We start from the raw sequence: 23928 nt of genomic DNA, 5'->3' as shown, positions 1-23928 counted from the left end.
ACTTCAGAAGATACATTGAACATCGCGTTGTGTATGGCGTGGCTCCATCCTGTTGGAGCCAGACATCCCTTACATTCATTTTAGCGAATTTCGGCACAAAAGGCGTCAATCATTTGCGTGTGCCAAGCAGCATTCATCGCTACTGCCCGTTCAGTTTCTTCAAAGAAATAAGGGCTAATTGTGCCAACTTTTGGCACCGCACACCATACAATTACGCATTCACAATGAAGTGGCCCTGATGGAGTTCACGTAAGTTGTTGTCACTCTAATAACGCATTTTTTGCTTGTTTATAGTAGTGCCCTAAATGTGTTCACCCTCGTAACAATCTATTTCCGATCAGTAACCCGACCTGATGGACGGATGCGAAACCGAGTATTGTTCGTTGAGTAGCCATAATGGAATGGCCATTACAAAAGTAATGGCCAACATTTGTCCAATAATACAAATGGCCAACGCACGCTGCTCACTTGTCCAATGCATAGTGGCAACTTACTAGGCAGGACAAAAAAAACTTCATAATCTTGTTTTTCATATGAAATGCACCCTGCTCTTTTCCTACAACATCTGACTTCTTGGCGCGAAATGCAAAACAGGAAGTTTTCGTAAATCACACTGTAGATCGAGGCTACTGTAGGCACAGTGGTAGCGGTACCGAATCGCCCACTTCTGTCAAATTGGTTGGGGAAGAGACTGATGCTAAAATATGTAAAATAAAGAATAGAGTTGTATTTGATAAATATTTGGGTACCATAATTCCGTTCATTACTTTGGATCACCTAATAACGCGTAGAGTTAGCACTCATGGTAATAAGGAATCAAATAACATCGCTCGTATCTCAAATTTATTTTGAAACAAAGCTGTAAATTAATTACTAAATAACATAAATCTATCAAATTTTCATTGTATATTGAGGTCTGATTCGAAGTTTTCGGTGTGTCTCCCATTTATAGCGAGAAAAATGATCAATCGTTTTGCGCGGGAATATTTTATCGAATGGCAACGTTGTTTGTGTGTGTCTTTTTTTGTAACAATCAGCGAAGCACAGGCAGCTGTTTGAGAGGAATGGTGAGATAAATTGTGATCGAAGAATTGATTGAGTAATGGCAGGGGTTGCCGTTGAAAATCCACTTTTGGATAAAATTTCAAGGTAAAATTCTATATTCTTATGCTGTATGTGCCATGAATGAACGCTTGAAAAATAACCAGTACCGATTCAGCAGAACAGACTCAAAGTACCGCCTACCGGTACCGTACCTATTATCATTATGATTTTAAAAATTGTTTACTTGTTCGATTATCCCATTATGTTTACATATTGAGCTGAAATTTGTAACAGAAACAAAATTAAATTAACGATATTTAATGCTTATTAGGTTTAAATTTTAAAATGTGGGATGCCCCTCGCCCTCGGCCAGTGTGGTCAAATCCATGGAAAAGTCATGGAATTTTTTTTCTCAATATCAGTACGCATCCTGCAGTAAGGATGGAGTGACCACAATTAAGACAGAAATGCCCATGCCTGAAGTCTGTTTTTCCTGGTATTATAACCCTTGCTTAATTTCTTTAATAAAATATGAGATAATGCCATATTTTTTCTTGCATTTTTTTCTAAATTAGGTACACGCTAGTCTGGAAAAGTCCTATTTTTGTCTGAAATATTGCGGCTCTAATATCATATAATTTCAGTAGGTATGAAATCTCGCGGCTCGAATGTCATAAATTTTTGTTTGATTAAAAAATCGCGGTTTGCACTTCGCAAACATGTCATTTCATAAAATTTTCAACTTCCGCAATCCGCATTGCTTTACCGTTTCCGCCAAAAATATCTTCCAGAAAAAACATAAACATCGTAATGTAAACAAATAAACAAAACGTTTGTTGAAGATCGCGCATAGTTGCGGTCATGTCAGGGTAACACTTAAAAGCTGTCAAAGCGGTCAGACTGTATATTAACACGTGCTGAACTTACAGTAGAGACAAATTTTATTGTTGCCGTTTGACTGTTTAAGGGTAAAATTAAAGATTTGGGGTAACACGTGCATAAACTTTGTAAATAAATTCACATTCGCACCTCCTAAATGGCTTTTCATGGCCGAGATATGGAATTCACGGCTCGGTGAAATAGAATCATGGCTTGTAGAAATGGAATCACGGCTGGCAAATCCATGAAACCACGGCTTGAAAAATTCAGTCGCGGCTCGCCAAGTAGATATATTCCATACTAGGGTACACGCATGTTGAGTCCACCTAAATTGTTTTGAAATTTTTTGCCTATTTCAGATTAATGTGTTTGCAAGATTAGGATTTAGCCACTTATTAATTACTAAAAAAATAAGGGACTGGCAGGGTAAATTGGGAAAATCTTCCATCATTTCAGGAAAATGTTACCATACCGTCAAACAGAGTAATAAGGGATGGGTGGGGTAAATCGGGATGGTCATCCCACATTTCGTTGCAATGTTGTAGCAGCTAAACTAATCAAAATATTGCAAAACTAAAAATAGTGGTGTAAACTTGAACATTTTTACTATCTCTAAAAAATTGCTGAAAAAAGTGTGAAAAGTCTGATTTTGGAAAAGTAGGGTAAACGCGGTATATTCCGACACATTAAGGACGCATCGACAAATGAAAAACTATAAAAAAAACCGTATGCGTTACGTAAGTTCTGTTGCCTTCACATGACTCTCAAAACACTTCACTACGCGTCAGCAACAATGAAACGTCACAAAATGTTGCCATATTTATTAAAAAGCCTTTAGAATGGAAACCTACTAACGCATGGAACTAAAACAAAGCTTAATATAAAGGAAAAGCTGGAGAGGTGACGGAATTACCTACGATGTCGGAATATACCGCGTTTACCCTACCTCTACTAATGTCTGGAGCAAAAAAAAATATTTTCTGCATTAAAAAATTTTATTTGCATGAAAGTTGTGCTCAGGTGTCGGCTTGAAAACGCGATTGATGGAATTTGCCTATCTCATTCCAAAATAAATGACAGCCATTTTCGCACGACGGGGTAATAAGGGACACCCCTAAAAATGCATTTACAGTTAAACCTCAGTTGGCAAAGGCTCTGATTACACAAAAATTTATTAATGACAAAGAATTTTGATTACATTTGCCTTGCTCAGTGAAAAAAATTTCACTTGTCAAAAAATTATTGCATCATCAGTCATCACAAAATTGTGCACAGAATGTCATATATAGAATTGTGCACTGGGCATCATAGAATGAAAAGTAATTAACCTAAACTATACAGTAATTTATTTCTTCAAAACATATGATGTTACTAAAATATTCCATCTCATTTCAGATAGGTATGTTTTTTACAATCTTTTTTTAAGTGAATTCACTTAACCCAAGTAAAATAGTGTGAAATTACAAGCCATCCTGCAAGCTTACAGATACATAAGAAATGCTATACGACTGCTGCTGTGAAGCTTGCAGTGGAGAAGGTTGTTGTAAATGCTTAATGGCATGTTAATGGATTCGGTTATATCACAGTAATAAGGTAATGAATGAATATGGTGATATTATATCAATAAAGGATAAAACAGTAAAAAAAAACACCAAAAATGTCATTTATTCTACATCTACATCATCTACAATGAAAGAGGAGGACTTTATAGTACTGTTAGTAATAGATGAGTACACTCTGCATGCTTCAAATGTTTTAAAAGTGAGTTTTATTTCAAGTGTCCCAGATTACTCCGTTCCCAGGGGTAATTTGGGATGCTTTTATCTTGCGTCTGGCACCCTACGAATAGCATATGGAATTTTTTTGAAGATATCCTTTCTATAGCCCTAGCAAAGAGCTATAAAATGGGCCTAACCTTTTTTATGAAATGTTTCATGGTAAGAGGTTATTAACAAAAAATGCTCAAAACCATCTCTTATGTGTGGTATAGCACAACCGTTTGATGGTATAGCAGCTAAACTAATTGGAATATTCCAAAACTAAAAATTATGGCATAAACATTTTCTTATCTATATAGCATAAATTAAGTTAAGAAATCATACATTTAATAGCTATGAAAATCCCTGGAAAAAATGTTAAAAAGTGATATTTTGAAAAAAATAGTACCGCCAAAACAGGGTAAAAAGGGACGGGCGGGGTAAATCAGGACCCACGTCCCACATTTAGTAGAAATGTTGTTGCAGCTAAACTAATCAAAATATTGCAAAACTAAAAATAGTGGTGTAAACTTGAACATTTTTAGTATAGTCAGATGGGGTAAGACAGGACCAAAATCACTAACAAGCCTGTAGCATCTATACCATGAATAACTAAAAAACCCTAAACCTATCACAAGGTGCATTTATGCAATGGGCTTCTAAGCTACAACTCAGACGTTTTGCATCTAACGTAGTTTTCTGTACAGATTAAAAAAAGTGAGCCGGTCCCATCTTACCCCATTGGGGTAAGATGGGACCAGGCTGGGGTAAGACAGGACCAACTAGGACCAACTGGTAATTCTTATGTTACAAGGTTTCTAATAAAAGTACAATTCTGATATTCAATATTATCCATCTAGAAACACATTATTTGATTAAACAACCACTTGTTACTGTTTTGTGTTGTGGGAAGTCAACTCCAATATCAGTCACATTGGAGGTTTTGTCACGAGAAAACTTTGTTGTCATTAAATGCAGCCATATGATCCATTTAGTCTTTTGAGCAAAAAATATGGATGATATTATATAGCTGGCATAGTTAATTATCATTTTATACTTTACTTTTGCTAGCAATAATAAGAAGTCCGAGAAACTTGCAAGAAACTCCAGTATTTTAGCAATAATGCCTTATTCGAGATTGAAATTTTCAAAGAAATTTGGTGAAAGTGAGCAAAAGATAAAAATTTTGACCAAAATACTCCAGTTACTGCATAATAATATATTCATTTAAAAACTATTTTTGATATACTGTAGGGTAATGGAGGACCATTTGTGGGGTAAGACTGGACTGTTTGTGTGGTAAAACAGGATCATTTAGTGGTCCCGTCTTACCCCATGTCCGGTCCTTTTTTACCCCATTTTAGAATACATGTCAGGCAGTGATGGTAGCAGGTAGGAATGCCAGGTATGTCTCAAAAGTTGCTTATTACTTGAGGTTACCTGCCTACATCCACAAACCTGGCCAAAAAATTTTTTGTCATCAGACAGAGCTTATTTCCTGAACAGGGTTAACTATTTTGTGACCCTTATTCACATAGGTTTTCTTTAAAAATTAACCAGAAATTCAATATTTGCAGAAGAGGGTTGAAACAAACACTGAAATGACAGGCAATGATTGCTCTAACATATTATTTTGTCAAATTAAATTTAGTGCAATTAGAATGCACACCATGGGCTGGTCCTTTCTTACCCCATGAAGGCTGCGATCCTGTCTTACCCCATTTGACTATACCTATCTATTATGTTATAAAGCTAGTCAAGAAATAAAACATTTACCATCTCTAAAAAATTGCTGAAAAAAAGTGTGAAAAGTGCGATTTTGGAAAAGTACCTCTGCTAAGGTCTGGAGCAAAAAAAATATTTGCCATATTAAAAAATTTTACTTACATAAAAGTTGCACCCAGGTGTCGACTTGAAAACGTAATTAACGGAATTTGCCTATCTCATTCCAAAAAAATGGCAGCCATTTTCGCACGGCGGGGCTACTCGGGACACCCCCCCGGGGTAATTAGGGACACCCTTAAAAATGCATTTTCAGTAGAACCTCAGCAAAGGTTCCAGTTAACAAAAAAGTTGATTAACAACAAAGAATTTTGATTACATTTACCTCACACAGTGAAAAAAATTCACTTATCAAAAAATTAGTGCATCATTGGTCATAACAAAATTGTACATAGAATGCTATATATAGAATTGTGCACTGGGCATCATAGATTGAAATGTAATTGACCTGAACTATGATTTATTTCTCCAAAACATATGATGGTTGTCACTAAAACATTATTTTCTGTTTCATGTATGTTTTTCATGATCTTTTTTGTTATAGGTAGTGAAATCACTTGACTCGATTAAAATTGTGCAAAATTACAAATCCTCCTGTAAGCTTATAGGTACAGAAGAAATGCTACATAGCTGCTGATATGAAGCTTGCAGTGGATAAGGTTGTTGTCAATGCTCAATGGCATGTTTATGAATACAGTAATATCACATTAACCCTTTAGCGGGCAAGCATTGAAATATCCAGAAATTTAAATTTCAGAAACCATTTCAAGACAGTAAGAAGTATTGTACAATATATTTATTTATATGAATTTTTGCAAATTTTCCATATTGAAGGTTTAAATCGCACTTGAAGAATTCAATAAATGCAATCAGTACACAAAATTGTTCTTTTTAATTAAAATTCAGTTTATGCAAATGAAAAATTAGACACATAAAAATTTAATTTTATAAAGTTTAATCAAGTTGCCAAAATAAATAAATATATATATTGATACTTCCAAATTTTGAAGAAAATGCGGAAAGAGCATCAATTCCATTGTCCGAGTCAAAACCTTCATTTAAATGCTCATATTTCAATTTGTGGACTTTGCAGCTGGTGATGCTATAGATAGAACAATGGTCAGATAATTAGTGATTGACGGAGGCATTATAAGGATGCCTCAAAAACAAACAGGAAGCCGTGGTGAGGCTTTTTGTGACGCGATTTCAAGTGATCATATATGGTAAATAACCCATGAATGGGTTAATAATACGGTAATTAATGAATATGGTAATATAATATCAATAAAGGAAAAACAAGTAAAAATCACAGAAAATGTCATTTATTTTACATCTACATCATCTACAATGAAAGAGGAGGACTTCAGAGTACTGTTAGTAATGGATGAGTACACTCTGCATGCTTCGAACGTTTTAAAATTAATTTTTATTGCAAGTGTCCCGGATAACCCCATTCCCAGGGGTAAATCGGGATGGTTTTATTTTGCCTCTGGCACCCTGCGAATAGCATATGGAATTTTTTGAAGATGCCATTGGATAGCCCTCGCAAAGAGCTATAAAATGAGCCTAAACTTGATTCTGAAATGTTTCATGGTAAGAAGTTATTAACAAAAAATGCTCAAAACCATCCCTTTTTATCCCGTTTGACGGTACTGCTGTTAGGTCTGTAATAAAAAGTATTTGAAGTATCAACAAATTTTGCCAAAAAATATTTTGCAGACAGATGTTGGCTTTAAAATTTGATTGGCAGAATTTGTGTAGCTATCTCAATTGAAACAAAATGGCGGTCATTAGTATGAGACTTTTGGGGGTAATATGGGACACTCCTAAAAACGTAGTTACTGTAGAACCTTGGTTAGCAAAGGCTCTGGTTAACAAAATAAAAACCAGTTAGCAGCAAAGTATTTTGATAAAATTTCCACTAGAAACTTGAATTACCGGTATTTTGAATGATTTTACCTCATCTATGCCTACTGAAAAAGATATCCCAGCATACATGCTTATAGGCCTGCATTTTGTTCAATGGGTTTTCTCTCCAACACCAAATGTATTTCAATACTTTTATTTGAATTTGCAAAATGTCTTTTCCTCATTTAGTTGAATTGTATTATTTTGATCCTGCAATACAGCAATCCCTTGATTAGCACGGTTTTGATTACCGCAGAAAAAAAATTTGCAACCTACCCTTAATCTACGCGGTGCCAGTTTTGATTAGCGCGACTTTTTTTCACAACGCATCATTTTCCCGCCTCTAGCCAGAGGTGTTACGTTCGTAACAAAAGTGTTACTTTTTGCTTATTAGATCTTATGTTGTTACTTTTGTTACGACTTTTGGAAAAATTTGCCGAATGTTGTTACTTTATGAATTTCAGCTAATAATTCTTTAAATAAGGTCCCGTTTCGTCGGCACTTGTGCTGACTACAGAGTCGGTTTAACCGCGCTTTGTCTCGTTCATTCTCGTTCATTCGAATGGTCGAGTTTGGCAACGTTCGCCGGTAAGTGCGCCATGCCGGTACTCTAGTTACTCGTTAGCCTTTAACTGGTCAAGATCGCTGCCATATCTACTGCTCATTTTTATCAAACTACATAATTTTCCTTGATAAATTACCGTCATTATGGACAAAAAGGGAACGCTTAAACGTAAAAACATCACTTTGGAGACTAAGCTTGAAATAATTAAGCGTTTTGATAATGGTGAAACGAAAACGAAGATTGGTGAAGACCTAGGGTTTCCCCGAGTCAACAATACGCACGGGAAACGATACATAAATTCATTCACATTTATTTATTTATTTCTCCTATTATTTAGAAACAAAATATGATGAATTTTAGTGGAAAACAAAATTATTATGTAACTTTGCTATTTTTGAGGATTCATTATAATTATTCCCATATATTCTTAAGTTTGATTAGCGCGGTTTTGCTTAACACGGTAAAACTCGGGGATTTATTAACCGCATTAATCAAGGGATTGCTGTACTTTCCTTTTTCAATTGTCTACACTAAACTGAGGAGTCACATGTGGACCTTTAAGGAAAATTGTATATGATATTTACTTGACATTTTGCTAATTGATTTTGATGTGTTTGCAGTTTCATGAATGACAACAGCTACACTGAGCTCGTGAACAGCACAGCCAAGTTTAATGTGCGGATACGGCGAGACAGACGCTACAGGCAGCCCTACATTGACGGTCAAACAGGTGCATGTCGGGAGCGTTCTCACTGTATAACTCTTACTTATCACTGTATAACTTATCACTTAATTACTTATCACTTAATTACTTATCACTTATCACTGTATAACATTTGTAGCTTGAAGCATCCTCTTACTTAGGCTGATGTCAGGAACCTTATCACTGTATAACATTAGTACCTAGCTTAAAGCATCCTCTTACTTAGGCTGATGTCAGGAGCCTTATCACTGTATAACATTTGTGGCTTGAAGCATCCTCTTACTTAGGCTGATGTCAGGAGCCTTATCACTGTATAACATTTGTGGCTTGAAGCATCCTCTTACTTAGGCTGATGTCAGGAACCTTATCACTGTATGGCACCTGTAGCTTGAAGCTTCTTCGCACTGATGCTTTTCATGTTTATTTTTGACATAGCTAAACATGTAGTTGATCATAGATAGTTCCTGTCTACCTAAGACTAACTAACACTAACTTTTCTTGGGTATTGGTGTGTTATAGACAATAAAACTTGTTCACATCTATAAATTGGTTTTGTTCATTTCTATTATAATTATTTTGTTTCCATATACTCCTAGTGTTTGCCATTTTTACTGTTATTCCTCTGACTACTTCCTTTCTCAGCTTTATGGCAGTTATTATCATATCTATTTTACATTCATCTGATGTTTTGAAGCTTTCTCCTGTATCTTGCATCAAATAATTCACATTATCACAAATTTGTGAATGGCAGCAAGTGTAAAATGCCCACCATAGTGCATTGGAGCTCACCATGTATTTTACATGAATGATATGTGAGAAATGTCTACATACGTGAAATGTATCTAACTTTGTGGCATAAATTTCAAAAATGCTGCAGGTGTTGCCCAGCGGGACTGTCACTTATTTGTGAGTGTGCGGCAGCGACAGCCAGGGCAGCAGCAGGGACAGATCTTCTCGTACCCGCAGAGAAGATGGAAGGCACCGCACAGATCTTATCTCAGAGCTTTTGTACAGGTACTAAGTGAATATTTACAGATATGTGTCAGCTTCTGATGTGGATTACCAGAAGCTGAGATGACTCTAAATTTTGTTAGGGTAAATACATACTGTACATTGCCTATCATGAATGTTATCCTCATTCCAATGTTCCACTTTGTCTAGAAGATATGCTTAGCTTGTTTACTTATATAATATCGTGATATCAAGTAATTGAGAATTTTTTGAATTGAGAACTGATGTAATTTGTTTAGTAATGTTTTAGTAATTGAGAACTGAACTTGAATGAAATTAAATCACATACTACTGTGGAAACTTTTAAAGCAATTTTTATTGTCTATTGACTTGACTTGTCACAGCCAACCCCTATGGTTCATACATTGTAGGAAGTATTCTAATGCAATAACAGATAATTGACTTGACCTGTTACAGCCAACACCAATAGTGCGTGACCCAGAAGAGCATATCATCACTGCAGTGGAGAACCCCGCTGCCATCGCTGCTGCCACGAGTGCCACTCAGGCAGTAGCTGCTGCTCAGGTGGCACTTGGTGGCACCGCTGGTCCTCCTGTAGTGGCCGCCGTGAGCAACACCAACGGCAGCCTTGAACCTGAACTCCTGCAGGAGAAGGTGGTGCTTGGGGTGGTGCGTGGTGCTTGGGGTGGTGTGTGGTGCTTGGGGTGGTGCGTGGTGCTTGGGGTAGTGCGTGTTGCATTGTCATGACGCGTGGTGCGTCTAGTGGTGCATTGTCATGACGCGTGGTGCGTCTAGTGATGCATTGTCATGACGCGTGGTGCGTCTAGTGATACCTATTGGTCTGATGATGGTGCACCGTATTTGTACAGACCTTTTATTCATTCAGTGTCGTCACTGGATGATAGTCTATGATAGACTGATAGGAAAGGTCTGTGTCACTGATTGATTTGTTGACAATCATTAGTACTTTAATTAATTTGTTGAGTATCAATAGTATTTAGATTAATTTATTCGCGATTTATTTTACTTGTATTGACTTTATGATCAACGGTACTATTATTAATTAAAATCAAGAGTTCTTATATTAACTAGTAACTACCTGCAGGACCCGTGGACGTACTACGAGGACACGGGCTTCGAGGAGCTGGAGGAGGACATCGAGACCGACGACAACGACGACGACGAGACTTATGACAGGAAGGGCAGGAAGAGGAAGACGCCCGCCAAGAAGAGCAAAGTCTGAAACTTATTGTTATTAATATTCTTGTTGCTATTATTTTCATTATTAGTACTGATAATCTGCCATGTGTTGCTCTTGAAAATCCATATTTTTTTCAGTTTCAGGCTTTCGTTGTAGTTGCACGTCTTATCATCAGATGCTTTAATGCCTTAATTTGTTGCTTCAGTTATATTTCTCTTTGTAGTTAAGCTTCCCCCTTGTGCTTCTCTACGAATGTGTTCCATCTGTTTCGTCTCTCTTCTTGTCAATTGTTCAATATTTTCATAAATGAAATAAATACTAATGCAATAATCTTTCACTTATGACCGTCAGTCTGATATGATGCCCATCTGACATGCCTTCCCGGGAAGTCACTGACCTCGTTCTTACCTCAGTGCAATGAATGTCATTCCTCGCCTCATGTTAATCAAAGTCATTGCCCTCTTCATTACAAATAATTGTCGTTCCCCGCGTCACCCCTCACTATTAATGTCTTTCTATTTTCCGCTCCACCGTTATTCAATATTCACTATTAACGCCATTTCTCCCCTCACTATTTACGCAATTCCTCACCCTCATTCCCCTCTCGCAGAAGTCCTCTAAGAAGAAGAGTCAGCCCAAGACGCCGGGGGGCAAGTCTGGCGGCAGCAAGAAGGCGAGGGCGCCGCCCCCGCCCGTCGAGGACAACGACGACCCTGAGAGCAAACCTTACCACTGCGAACGTGAGCGTGGTGCATGTTCTCTGGGACATGTTGGGGATGTGAGCGTGATGCATGTTTTCTGGGACATGTTCGGGATGTGAGCGTGATGCATGTTTTCTGGGACATGTTCGGGGTGTGAGAGTGATGCCCTGAGAGCAAACCTTACCACTGCGAACGTCAGAGCGATGCATGTTCTCTGGGGCATGTTGGGGGCGTGAGAATGATGCATGTTCTCTGGGACATGTTGGGGGCGTGAGAGTGATGCCCTGAGAGCAAANCATGTCGGTCCAGGCACCATGTCGGTCCAGGCACCGTGTCGGTCCAGGCACCGTGTCGGTCCAGGCACCATGTCGGTCCAGGCACCGTGTCGGTCCAGGCACCATGTCGGTCCAGGGACATCAGATTTTGATCATCCACTTAGTACCCCGATGCAGTCAAAAATATTGTCTGAATATCAAAATTATTTCAGTTTATTGACAATTGTCAAGATTCTGTTCAATGTTACTATTCACTTCATTGCAGTTCTTCATTATAGGCTCGTCTTGTAAAATTTTCGTTTTCTCTCCGTTTCGCTTCACGAAGCCAATTTCTTGCCATCAGTTCACGCTGACCTGGCTTCTCTTCACTGTTGTTCACTACAAACCTCTCGTTCTGTCATCATATTGTGGCCCTTGTTCCGCAAGGATATCTTTCATCCACCAGACCATACTTTATATCAGGAGGATGTACAGTATATCATCCACCTTATAAGAAGTTCTTCATCCACACGAATCACTTCGTAACTCTGATGCGCACACCACTAACCCTTCACACTTACCTCTTCATTTGCACTCCACTCACCCTTCACACTTACCTTGTGTTGCCACTAACTGTGCGTGGCATGAGCTTCTTGCTGCACTAATAACCCTACCTTATTTATTACTCAACTTCCTAACTTAAATCAATTGTCCGTTCTCGACGCAAATTACCACGCAATGTAAGGAATGCTAATTAATATTTGGCTTAAATGTGCACCGACTCACAATAGCCCCTGTAATCTGTAATTCACTGGCGCATCTGGCATATTCTTTATTGAGTAATGCTTTTCGGTAACGATGATTTTTATTATTTTGCAGTTGAGGATTATTAAGCGTCGGATATTCGATCCCATGTGTCACTCTAATAATCGAAGAATTCTACTTGCCAGTAGCTCTTACCCAGAATTTGTTCAACATTAAATTGACGGGACATCGAGAGAAGAAAATTTTATTCGCTCTCTATCTATTGATTACATGCACTGAATGTTTACTTGGAAATTATCTCACTAAAAACTACTTGCTTCACGAAAATTTTCACTACCAAGCTTGGTAAAATTTTCTAGCCTTCCTATGACGTAATGACTCACTAAATTTTCCGATGAAACTTGCACCGATTGATTGTTCATAGAAAAGCCTCTTATTAATTATTCCTGATTAAATTGAATTATCGGTATCATGGCCAGCCCATGACGGAACAATGAGCAATTGTCTTATTGTGAAGAAATGAAGTTGTAATTGCAATAACTTAGTTTGTGTAGAAGTGGTACGCAGTGGCATACTCATACAAATCAATGGTTCCTATTGTCTAAATTGTGAAACACTGTCTGCACGTAGCGCTGATACGCATACCACGCTGAACTGGATCTCGATGATTCACATGAGGGCTAAAATGCATCATTATTTGGACAAAGTTTGCTCATTTCTCCGAGTGACGTCGAGCTGTTGACCGCGGTGCAGGCATTCGTAGAGTAGTAGTGCAGGGCAGTTGAAATGATTCATATTCCTACGCATATAATATCATTAATAACATTAATGGCTGCGCACCGCTACGACCAATTACAGGAACAAATGGTTCATTATGAACGAGGGTTTTTCTGTGCTCTTCTGTGTAGCTTTTATAAGCAGGAAAAAAAAGTTCCCTGGTCTCATCCATGCACTTATTTCGTTTGCAAGTCAAGAATAAACTACGTGCAAAATTACTGCTTAGGTGCTCGTTTAAATCAATTATTGACTTGAAGTTTTATTTTCTGCTGCTTGTAGGGAAATGAGCGCGTTTTCTAGTCGTTGTGATTATTATGACTCAGGATGTCAGCTGATACAAAATAATTGGAGAAGATAATCATACATTATATATTGTGTGCTAATAAATTCTATATCGCCGCGAGAAGCAGTCTCGTTTTGCCGTAGCTTAATGACGTAACGTATCGCAACCAAGTTGACAATGACTGCATTTAGTATGTATTCGGAGTTAGCGACACTCAATGGTCTTTTTTGCTTGTTTTTATATGTGTAGTGAGTCGTTTACTATTATTGCTAATATATTATTAGTAAGTAAATGAAATGTAAATGAAGGATATTATCGGAGGCAGTAGCGCGGTGTTTGGTTTCAGTTTGCGGCATGCGCTACAAGACTCGGCCCGGCCTGACCTATCACTACGCGCACTCCCATAAAGAGCACAAGATGGAAATACCGCCAAAGAACAGATCCTCTTCCTCTAACGCCTCCAGCAAGAGCTCTTCCACCACCACTTCACCCCCACCTCCACCACCACCACCTACAGGCACCCCGCCTGTCGGGGCTGGGGGAGCGGGTGTTCCACCGTCGGCTGGGGTGCCCAATATCGCTCATCCCTACGGGGCACCTGGGGGAGCTGTGCCGTCATCCCAATACCCGCCGCTCATGGGTATGCCGCCCTATGCTCCACCCCACCACCTGCCACCACATTTCCCCACGGCGTCATCACCAGCACCGGGGGCTCTTCACCACCCTTTCCGCAACACACCTGCTGATGGTCCTGATGCTGCAGGTTTGACATGTTCTTAGCAAGCTACTTCTTCCCGCCCAAGATAACTTGTCTCAATATTGTGTCTCTTTCGCCCCTAATTTTTTTCCTGGGAATTTTATTCCGGTTTAAAATTGTTCGCTATCGATCTGCTTCGATCTCTTTAGTCCCACACTTATGATCAGTCAGCGCCGTTCGGTAAAAAATCTGCTTCAATTGTTGTTCGTTTTGAAATGGATTTTTTCTCGAAATGGATTTTTTAGCGTATACCAAAAATCCAGAAAGCTGCTGGAGTTGCTGGTCTCAACTACGCGTTGCTACTTGGTTTTCCTGAAGCCTTTTGGCTCTTGGCTTGGATTTTGCAGTTTCTTGTTCTTGCCTGTCCAATTTGTTGACCTTCTTGCCTTCCTTTTGAATGGACTCCTGGGGCTCTTCGTTTTTTTCTGTTGACATGCTTGCATTCACTACGAGATTAGTTCTTGAGAAGGCACTACGTGAGAAATTAGACCTTCGGTGTTCGACTTGCTGGTTTGATCGTGGTTTGACTTGGTATGTCCTTGCGGTTGCCTTTATTCACTTCGTAGTATTTGGTATCTTTTTACGATTTCTCTGAATTACCAAAGAAGCTAGTCAGTCGAATTTTGTTACTGCTTGATCATCGCTTGATTCGGAGAGAACAGTAAATAAATGAAGAATATTAAAAATATTTTCGAGTAAAATAAAGTCATGTTGCTGGGAAAAATGTGCAATGTGTTTTTGTGTTATGTTTTATTATTTGCATTTCTACTCTTTTATTAATTTCAAGATAGACGATATTCAATGGCCGAATGCTCAGCTTATGTCTTGAATATTTGATGGAATGAATTGTTTGAATCGGAAATAAAGTAAGAATTATTTTACGAGTATATGCTTCCATGGATCTGTTCTGCTCTATCAAAAATGATCTTCAAGTACGAAAGCAGATAGGTTCTTTATTTGAAATTAACCCGTGTATGTCGTGTCCGGCTGCTGCGATGCTCTCGTTTATCCTGTTTTTGTAGTAATAGAGGTAATAATAATAGTGGTTATGCAAATTGTAGTAATAGTACCTAGTAATGAAAGTAGTTCTAAAAGTAGTGACGAAAGTAGTGGTATGGCACGAACAGGGGTTTTAAATCGCTACAAACCCTATAAGTTTACTTCAGTTGCTTTTGTTTAATGCTGTAGAAAATATCGAACTTCTTTCTATGAACTTCCTATTCCTGTAAGGACTTCAACATTGCAGTTACCTATATTCAATAAGAGAAATTTTCAATAATAAAGACCTTACGCCTTGCCGGCGATGCTGAATCTTGACCTCTGCATGGTGCGAAATAGTTTGATGGCTGAAGCGCTGGAAAACCATGCTATTACTGAAGGCCTGAATTAAATATGTAAGCGTCCAAACGTATCGCTGGACTTTTACCTAATAATGTTTTATGTAATGCGTTGTGAATGTAGCTGTAGACTCCATTATCATTACAGCTACCAGTACCAATGTTTCCCGTAGTTTCTGCTAGCGCTACACGCATCTAGAACTAGTGATCCTGGCGTTGGCTTCCCACTCACTAGTTAAGTGACCTGATGCTACTAATGATGTTAATACTAAACTTTGAGTGTCATAAGAGAACGTAATGCTTCTCTTGACATACTGGGCTTCTTGTACCACATGTTGTGTATGGTTCGCTTATGATACTCTAAATAGCATGCTGTGCATGATTTACATAAAGTATTTTTAATGTCATTTTGTTCTAGTTACATGTTTGTCTGCATGCCTTGCATGCTGTCACATCCCTTTGACTTATTAACTAACTAATCGCTTAACTACGGAGAATTGCACAATAGTGGAATGAGTGTAAGCATGTGGAGGCGAGCACATTAAGACGCAGCCGCTGCTTCCCTCTAAACTCTTCATTTATTTATCATGGATCATGATTATTCATTGTTACATCAACTTGAAAACACAGCCACGCATCGTTCACTTCACCTCACTGCCTTCACATTTTTATTTCGCTTGGGTCTTCAGTCAAATAATGTATTAATTAAGTAATCCGAAGAAGCATTGTACGTAATTCACTTCGGTTTATTCCACTTATAGCTTATAGGACCTACATTATCAGCTAGATATACTCCTCACCTAAGTGAGTAAGAATGTTGTCCAATGAAACCCCAACCATCGTTTCGAACTGCAGTGATGGCAGCGGTCCAACTTTGTCAACTTGTGATGAATGTCTTCGCGAAATTGTCTCTCCAGAGTGCAAATATCTAACGAGGGAGCGTGATGTGGTCACGAGTTAATTCTTCTCTCAACGTTTGATTGGACGAATTTATTTTCGAAGAATTTAGTCCAGCCCCTTCCGAGCAGCCCTGTGCATACCTGTTCAATTGTGTTGCCCATCGGTAGCGGTAACTTGTGAAGGGAATGAGTGATCGTTGGTCCCAATTTTGATCGAAGAGTTTTTTAGTTCTTTCACGACCACCACTGGCCCGCTGACCCAGCACAAGCATTACATTGCATTACACGATACTTCACACGTATCTAACACTCATTTATGTACCAGACATGTATGAACGGCTGTTTTAGTCATGTGCAAAATTTGGTCATGTCCCGAAAGAACTTGTCCAAAAGAGGACTCGAGCCCCCGAGTCGCTGACTGTGAGAGTCTCTCCTCTTGTTCCTTTGTCGGTTGTGATGTTTGCGTTCTTGACACTTAGCGGATTTGAAATCTCGTGTGTGAAAAATTTCTCGTATTCTCTCTGGTTCTTTCGTTGTTTATTCTCTATACTTGCAGCTTGGCGTCGTAGTTAATCGTATCTGTGGATGTTTCTTCGTACAGTTCTCGAATAGCATCTTGCCTCTTCATGGTTCTTCTTGATTAGTATCATATTTTAATTTTATCAATTGAAATTATTAAAAGAGCTCATCAAAAGTTGATCATTTCTTATGTTATGCTCATAATCAATCATGTAAGCGGGAGAAATGTTTGATTCAGGAGCAGAGCTCTCAGTGATTATAATGATTAGTGACCGTGCGTGCCATTAATCATAAATATAAGTTATTGTACAGGCTCAGTAATCATTATAATGATTAGAAACCGTCGTTACAATTAATCATTATAGCAATTAGGAACCGTACATGCCCATTAATCATCGATTAGTAACTGTACATGCCCTTTAATTATCTATTAGTAACCATACGTGCCATTAACCATCGATTAGTAACCGTACGTGCCCATTAACCATCGATTAGTAACCGTACGTGCCATCAATCATCGATTAGTAACCTTATGTTAATAATTATAATGTTTAGTATCGATGAGTAGACACCAGGATTGCAAGATTAAACAAATATATGCCCGAGCATCACTCACCCATGACTTGACTCCCTCGCCTCCCTCAGGCCGCCATGTCCGCAAGTCTGGGGGCTCCAGCAAGTCCTCATCGGGTGAGGGCAAGGCTAACGGCGCCCCCAGCAGCGGTCCCCCAGGACCTGATGGAGGCTCGGACCTTCCTCCGGGGGAAGGCAAGAAGAAGGCCTCAGCTTCCCCTTACTGTGACTTCTGCCTGGGCGACAGCTCCATGAACAAGAAGACCTTGTCGCCTGAAGGCCTCGTGTCCTGTGCAGACTGTGGCAGATCTGGTCAGTCCTGGGCCTTATTTGGGCTGGGTGGGCCTTTTTTTGGCTAGGTGGGCCTTTTTTGGCTAGGTGGGTCTTTTTTTGGCTAGGTGGGCCTTATTTGGGCTGTGGGGGCCTTATTTGGGCTGGGTGGGCCTTATCTGGGCTGTGGAGGCCCTTATTTGGGCTGGGCGGGTTTTTATCTGGGCTGGGTGTCTCTTCTCTTGACTGGGGGGCCTTCTCGCGGCTCTTAATTCCCTAGGCTGCCGCCGGTTGAGCGTTGGACGAGACATGAGGTAAGTTATTATTTTATTATCCTAGCGATGATTCTTTAATTTACGAAAAATTCTGTAGCGGTTATATTAAATGTTTATACTTTCTTATGGAGACGACATATCGCTGAACCGTTCTAATTTTAGGATGCTTAGACATGGCTGCTATATTGCTACGGTGCTCCTCTATATATTATATTTGAGTGGTGATTCCTCCCTGTGTGATGACACGCTGTGGTGCACAGGTCACCCCACGTGCCTGCAGTTCACCACCAATATGATGAAGAGCGTCTCCAACTACCGCTGGCAGTGCATTGAGTGCAAGACCTGCACCCTCTGCGGCACCTCTGAGAACGACGTGAGTAACGAGAGCTTTAATAGCCATGCAGTTCATGGAGTGATAAGGGCTTGTGATGGCAGTTCATGGAGCTATAGGGGCTGGTGATGGCAGTTCATGGAGCTATAGGGGCTGGTGATGGCAGTTCATGGAGCTATAGGGGCTGGTGATGGCACTTCGTGGAGCTGTAGGGGCTGGTGATGGCAGTGCGTGGATTGATAAGGGCTGGTGATGGCAGTTCATGGAGCTATAGGGGCTGGTGATGGCAGTTCATGGAGCTATAGGGGCTGGTGATGGCAGTTCATGGAGTGATAAGGGCTTGTGATGGCAGTTCATGGAGCTATAGGGGCTTGTGATGGCAGTTCATGGAGTGATAAGGGCTTGTGATGGCAGTTCGGGTGATGTAAAGGGCTTGTGATGGCAGTTTATGTGTCGAGACTTTTTCGCGGTAGTTTATGTAGTTAAAAGGCTTTTGACGTCAATTCTTCACGGAAATGGCTTTTGGACAGCAGTTCATGCGGGGGAAATGGTTAGGTATACTTTTCGTCAGCCATGACAGTTTGTGTATAAAGTGCCCTCCTTCATGCCACACTCGCCCACACGCCCCTCACACGCCCCTCACACTCACGCCCCTCACAGGACCAGCTGCTGTTCTGCGACGACTGTGACCGCGGCTACCACCTCTACTGCCTCGCCCCGCCCCTCGCTGAGCCTCCTGAGGGCGAGTGGAGCTGCTCCCTCTGCATCAAGCACTTCCACTCCAAGTGAGCTCCAAGTGAGCTCTACTCCCACACGCCGCGCTCTAAGTGAGCTCCATGCCTCCTGCTCTCATCACTTCACCATCGCAATGTGATTGTACCTCTCCTGCTCCACCTCCTACTTACTTAGCGGCATATCCTCAGTGTGCGTTCTCTGTGTTATTTTATTTCAGCTCTTCTTACCCCAAACATCGATCGATTAAACTCTTACCTCCAAGAATAAATACTGAATACAATTGATATTCGTTTGATATTGCATACAAGACGACAGTGTAGCTTGAAAGTATTGAACAGGAGGAGACAAGATATGACTATAATATGAGAGCATATGACATTTGTGCTCTTATGTGTTGTGCAAGGCAGGCGGCGTGTGGATGCGTCCGTTTTAAATTTTCTTTCAATAAAAAATGTAATGCGTCCGTTTCCTTTGTAATTAACTTTACTGGAGTGACGGTCGGAAAAAAAGCTTGTAACGGTCGACGTGTTTGGAAAATGTTTGGTTTTGCTCATCATTTTTGAATTTCACCTTCATTCTCCTCTCAGAATGTTTAGTTTGAAAATTTGATCTGAACTGTGAGGGATGTTGTAGTCTATAGCTCGTGCTCATCTATCCGAAGGAAAGATACTTTGTACTTTGATTACTTTGTACTTTAATTACATTTGTAGTTCAATTACATTTCTCTTCTGATAACATTTGTACTTTAGTTACATTTCTACTTTGATTACATTTGCACTTTGTGTTTTGATTTTCTTGCGCTCGTTGCTAGCGCATGGAAGTTATTACGTCAATCCGTCACTAATCAAAGCTCACTTAGTCGTAAATTTTCCACCAAACTTTCTTAATCTCATGAAGCGCAATATTTCGTGGCAGCTTTTTTCTGCCATCTAAATCTAGTCGCGGATTCTTCAATTGTTCTCAGTTCTTTTGATCTCATTTCTAATATGTTTTATTCCGGCAGCTGCTTGAATTTGTACACAGTTTCCTCTATTCCCGCCGCTGGCTTTCTTGTTTTTGTTGTAAAATGCGGCAGCTTTAATGCAAGGCCTGATGTTTATTTTGTGCGACTTCTGGTTCAGTTGCGAACTTATTATTTTACTTGCCATGACATGACGCAGTGAGTGCAGTGTTTGCAGTGTAACATCTGCCATTTGTTGTGTTGAAATGACGCAGTGAGTGCAGTGTTTGCAGTGTAACTTCTGCCATTTGCTGTGTTGAAATGACGCAGTGAGTGCAGTGTTTGCAGTGTAACATCTGCCATTTGCTGTGTTGAAATGACGCAGTGAGTGCTGTGTTTGCTGTGTAAACTCTGCCATTTGCTGTGTTGAAATGACGCAGTGAGTGCAGTGTTAACAGTTTAAACTGCCATTTTCGTTCGTATGTCCACCGTCGCACACACATACTTGGGTACATTCATCCTACTGTAATCATTTGTTGCTACTCAGTTGCCTTCTCTTCTCACGTCGGCCAGTGTTCCAGCATTCTGCAGTGTATATTTCTTTACTATATATTTTAAGGTGTTTTTGAGCGTACATATGGTACTAACTACGCACAATTTTGCGTTCAAATGAATTTCTTATTTCGTTGTTTCTCGTGTAATTTCTGAGAGGCTGTGTTTTTTCTTGTATATTTTGTTTGCATTTCTTTGGCAAATAAAAAAAAGTTCCCTTTTCCCTCCACGGCGATAATCACGAGAACGCGCGTCGGTGTGATTTTTCCGGACAGTCATTGTGCCTGAATTTATATCACGACTTTATCTCAGGTTAAAGATTTGTACACGTGTTGCCGTGGTATTTTTTAGTTACTTGGTGAGCATTTGTTTACTGGCCGCCATATTTGGCAAGCCATTTGGCTTGCCGTGTGGGCCCGTGTTACATAATTAGAGAGATAATATCTCTCTAATTAATAATATCTCTCATAATTAGAGAGGCGCTCTTCCGTTTTGCCTAATTTAAAAACACATTTCATGGCTAAAATGTGAATTTTGAAGAAACAAAATCGTGTAGATTCATTCCTTTCCAAAGTGTTGAAAATCGAATAAATCTTGCAACTAAAATATTCGTACGGTTTTTGTAAAGGAGAGTTTAGAGTATTTCTCTAGAGTGGATAATCACATCGATTTTATCTTAATTAAGTATTTCTTCCATTTTCGAATTCACTCATGTTTCGGAAAAAACCTAATTTGGTATTTAATCAATTGATATGTCATGAAAGCGACATAGCGAAGTATACAGAATTAGATTCCTTCTTAATATCCGTATTGAAGGTACGAATTAAGTTATTCTCTTCGTATAGTGTACCTCTTAAAACATTACATTACACAAAAAACATTAAAACAGCTTTAGTCTTACAAAGTATTATTATCTATAGCGTCAACGTCAATTATTTTCGTCCATGACACGAGTATTATTAATTTAAATGCACCTGTACAATGACTTGTGGTATTCTCAGTGAATTAAACTTCCTATTTTTATTGCATTGTGAGAGCTAACTAGCAGTGTAATATTTTCTCACTCTATATTCGCTATTGAAATTAATTCTTTAGGGCTTTAAAAGCGAGAATTTGTGTGCGGTATATGTAATCTTTGCTGCAAGTTATATCTACAAGCCAATAAATTGTGCTGTGGTAAAGCCCAATTTTTTGGTCTTACATGACAATTTTTTTTTTGTCTTATATGACGACTGAAAAAAAAACTTCACCACGTTTCATCCGCAATTAAGAGACATACCACAGCAATCGAGCGAGCATATTTCTTGAATATCGAATATAGCATTAAATTCGATTTTAATATTCGAATTTAATATTAGAATTCGAATTCGATACATATACATCATAAATGATCATCCTGTTATATGCGACCGAGACAGCAGACCAGAGGAAACACGAAGGGATTTTCTCGGGTGAATCCACTCCGTTATTTAAAATTGATGTATGCGTGAATCTCAGTTCAGTATTGAGTAGAATGATCGTTCGAGACAAGCAAGCATCCTGCTATTGTCGATCGATCTTCTATCAGATTATAAAGGGAAGTCAAGTGTAAATAAATGCATAACATGTAAACGGATCTAAGATGTTGAATTGAGGGGAGCTTCAAATTGTAGTTCACTTGGATTTATTCAACGTCTCGTGATGATACAGATGTTGTAGGTTAGATAATGTGTGATGGCATCAAGAATTGCGTAATGAGATCAACAATTATGTTATAGGATTCATTAGCATTAAGGGCATCTATACAAGAATTGCGTAATGAGATCAACAATTATGTTATAGGATTCATTAGCATTAAGGGCATCTATACAAGAATTGCGTTATGAGATCAACATTTATGTTATAAGATTCATTAGCATTAAGGGCATCTATAATCTCAGGGTTTGTAAAGTAGTGTTAATATTTGGCTCGTGTGGCTTCAGAAATTCGCACCTAGCAATTATATGCATTGAGCAATCAAAGTAACGTTCGTCTCCACTAGAGTGGCTGTCTCTACGCTTTGTGTGACTTATTTCTTTGAGTGTCCGTCTTTTGGCCCACTTATCATCGGTCACGATATCTATTATAGCAGCTCGTATAGTCATGTACCAGGGGCCATGCTTTCAAAACTCGCTAAGTGAACGTAAGTACATACGCTCTATTTTCTTGTCCATGATTGGTGGATTTTGCTTGAAAGGCCGTCAATGATTGGCTGATGAACTTACGATCTCTTAACTTTTTTTAAGGTATAGGCCCAGTATAGCTTCTTTCTATCTTGCCTTTGTCAAAAATATTCTTGAAGTTGCGGCTTCTAGATTTTGCTTTTAAATAATCTTGAATTTCGTCGTAGCTGGAATTTACTTTCTCATTTTATTGCAAAATGTAAAATGCGAATTATTCATTTATTTCATGATGGTGTGATTATCATGAAGTGTTAGCACGAGTTGAGTGAATGAAATGCAAATATTGAATAATGGCATCTACTGGGCCGAGTATTAGAGTTGATGTGTTTCTCATACGTGTAGACATTGCCAAAGTATTGTATCTATGCAAAGACTCGTGGCAAGTATTGAATACTCAAGGTCTCCTAACTATAGCTCATAGTACAAGGCTTCTCTAGTTCTACATCCCCCATACTTCTCTCTTCCATTCAATTTAGTCTGAATGTCCGGAATGTTTAAATACTTTATTTCTACGCTGTTTTAATTAAAGAATTACCATAATTTCACAGCACGACTGTACTCGTGGTTGCCAGCGTGTCGCATTAGCCGAAATTTTGACTGTCACTTTTATGTTTTTAAGTTTAATTATTTTATGATCGAGCTTACTATTTGTCGGATCGAGCTTACATCTACGCATGTAAGCGCACGCATCAACGCATGAGTCACTTGCAGGTTTTCACGCGCTCAAGAGTTGCGCAAGTTTAAGTCGATCCGTTCATCATTAATGCATCACCCAAATCAATTGATATTCATGGACAGTGTTGGCCTCCTGGGGCCATGCTTTCAAAACTCGCTAAATGAACGTAAGTAATTACGCTCTATTTTCTTGTCTACGATTGGTGGATTTGGCTTGAAAGGCCGTCAATGATTGGCTGATGAACTTACGATCTCTTAACTTTTTTTGGAAGT

The 23928-nt window shown here is 39.2% G+C and overlaps 1 protein-coding gene across 1 annotated transcript; it reads left to right on the top strand.

Moving 5' to 3' along the window:
- The first annotated feature begins 1036 nt into the window (after positions 1–1036).
- On the top strand, positions 1037–22647 carry LOC108672214 (zinc finger protein ubi-d4 B). Its single transcript, XM_018159849.2, has 10 exons — positions 1037–1149; positions 8556–8665; positions 9516–9652; positions 10067–10264; positions 10716–10847; positions 11422–11551; positions 13938–14354; positions 17749–17988; positions 18482–18594; positions 19213–22647. Exons 1-10 carry the CDS (start codon positions 1103–1105, stop codon positions 19339–19341), a joined length of 1653 nt encoding a protein of 550 aa, XP_018015338.1. The 5' UTR covers positions 1037–1102; the 3' UTR covers positions 19342–22647.
- The last annotated feature ends 1281 nt before the right edge of the window (positions 22648–23928 follow it).

Source organism: Hyalella azteca, unplaced genomic scaffold, assembly GCF_000764305.2.
Source record: "Hyalella azteca isolate HAZT.00-mixed unplaced genomic scaffold, Hazt_2.0.2 contig12211, whole genome shotgun sequence".
NCBI lineage: Eukaryota > Metazoa > Arthropoda > Malacostraca > Amphipoda > Hyalellidae > Hyalella > Hyalella azteca.
Note: the sequence above shows the minus strand (reverse complement) of the source record. Positions and strands in the feature narration are given on the sequence as shown.

Bases quoted from the DNA above. Each gene is read 5' to 3' on its own strand.
- LOC108672214 (XM_018159849.2), top strand. From the start codon at position 1,103: ATGGCAGGGGTTGCCGTTGAAAATCCACTTTTGGATAAAATTTCAAG. The intron at 8,666-9,515 runs GTGCATGTCGGG...AAAATGCTGCAG, and splicing joins CTACATTGACGGTCAAACAG to GTGTTGCCCAGCGGGACTGT. The intron at 10,265-10,715 runs GTGGTGCTTGGG...AACTACCTGCAG, and splicing joins CTGAACTCCTGCAGGAGAAG to GACCCGTGGACGTACTACGA.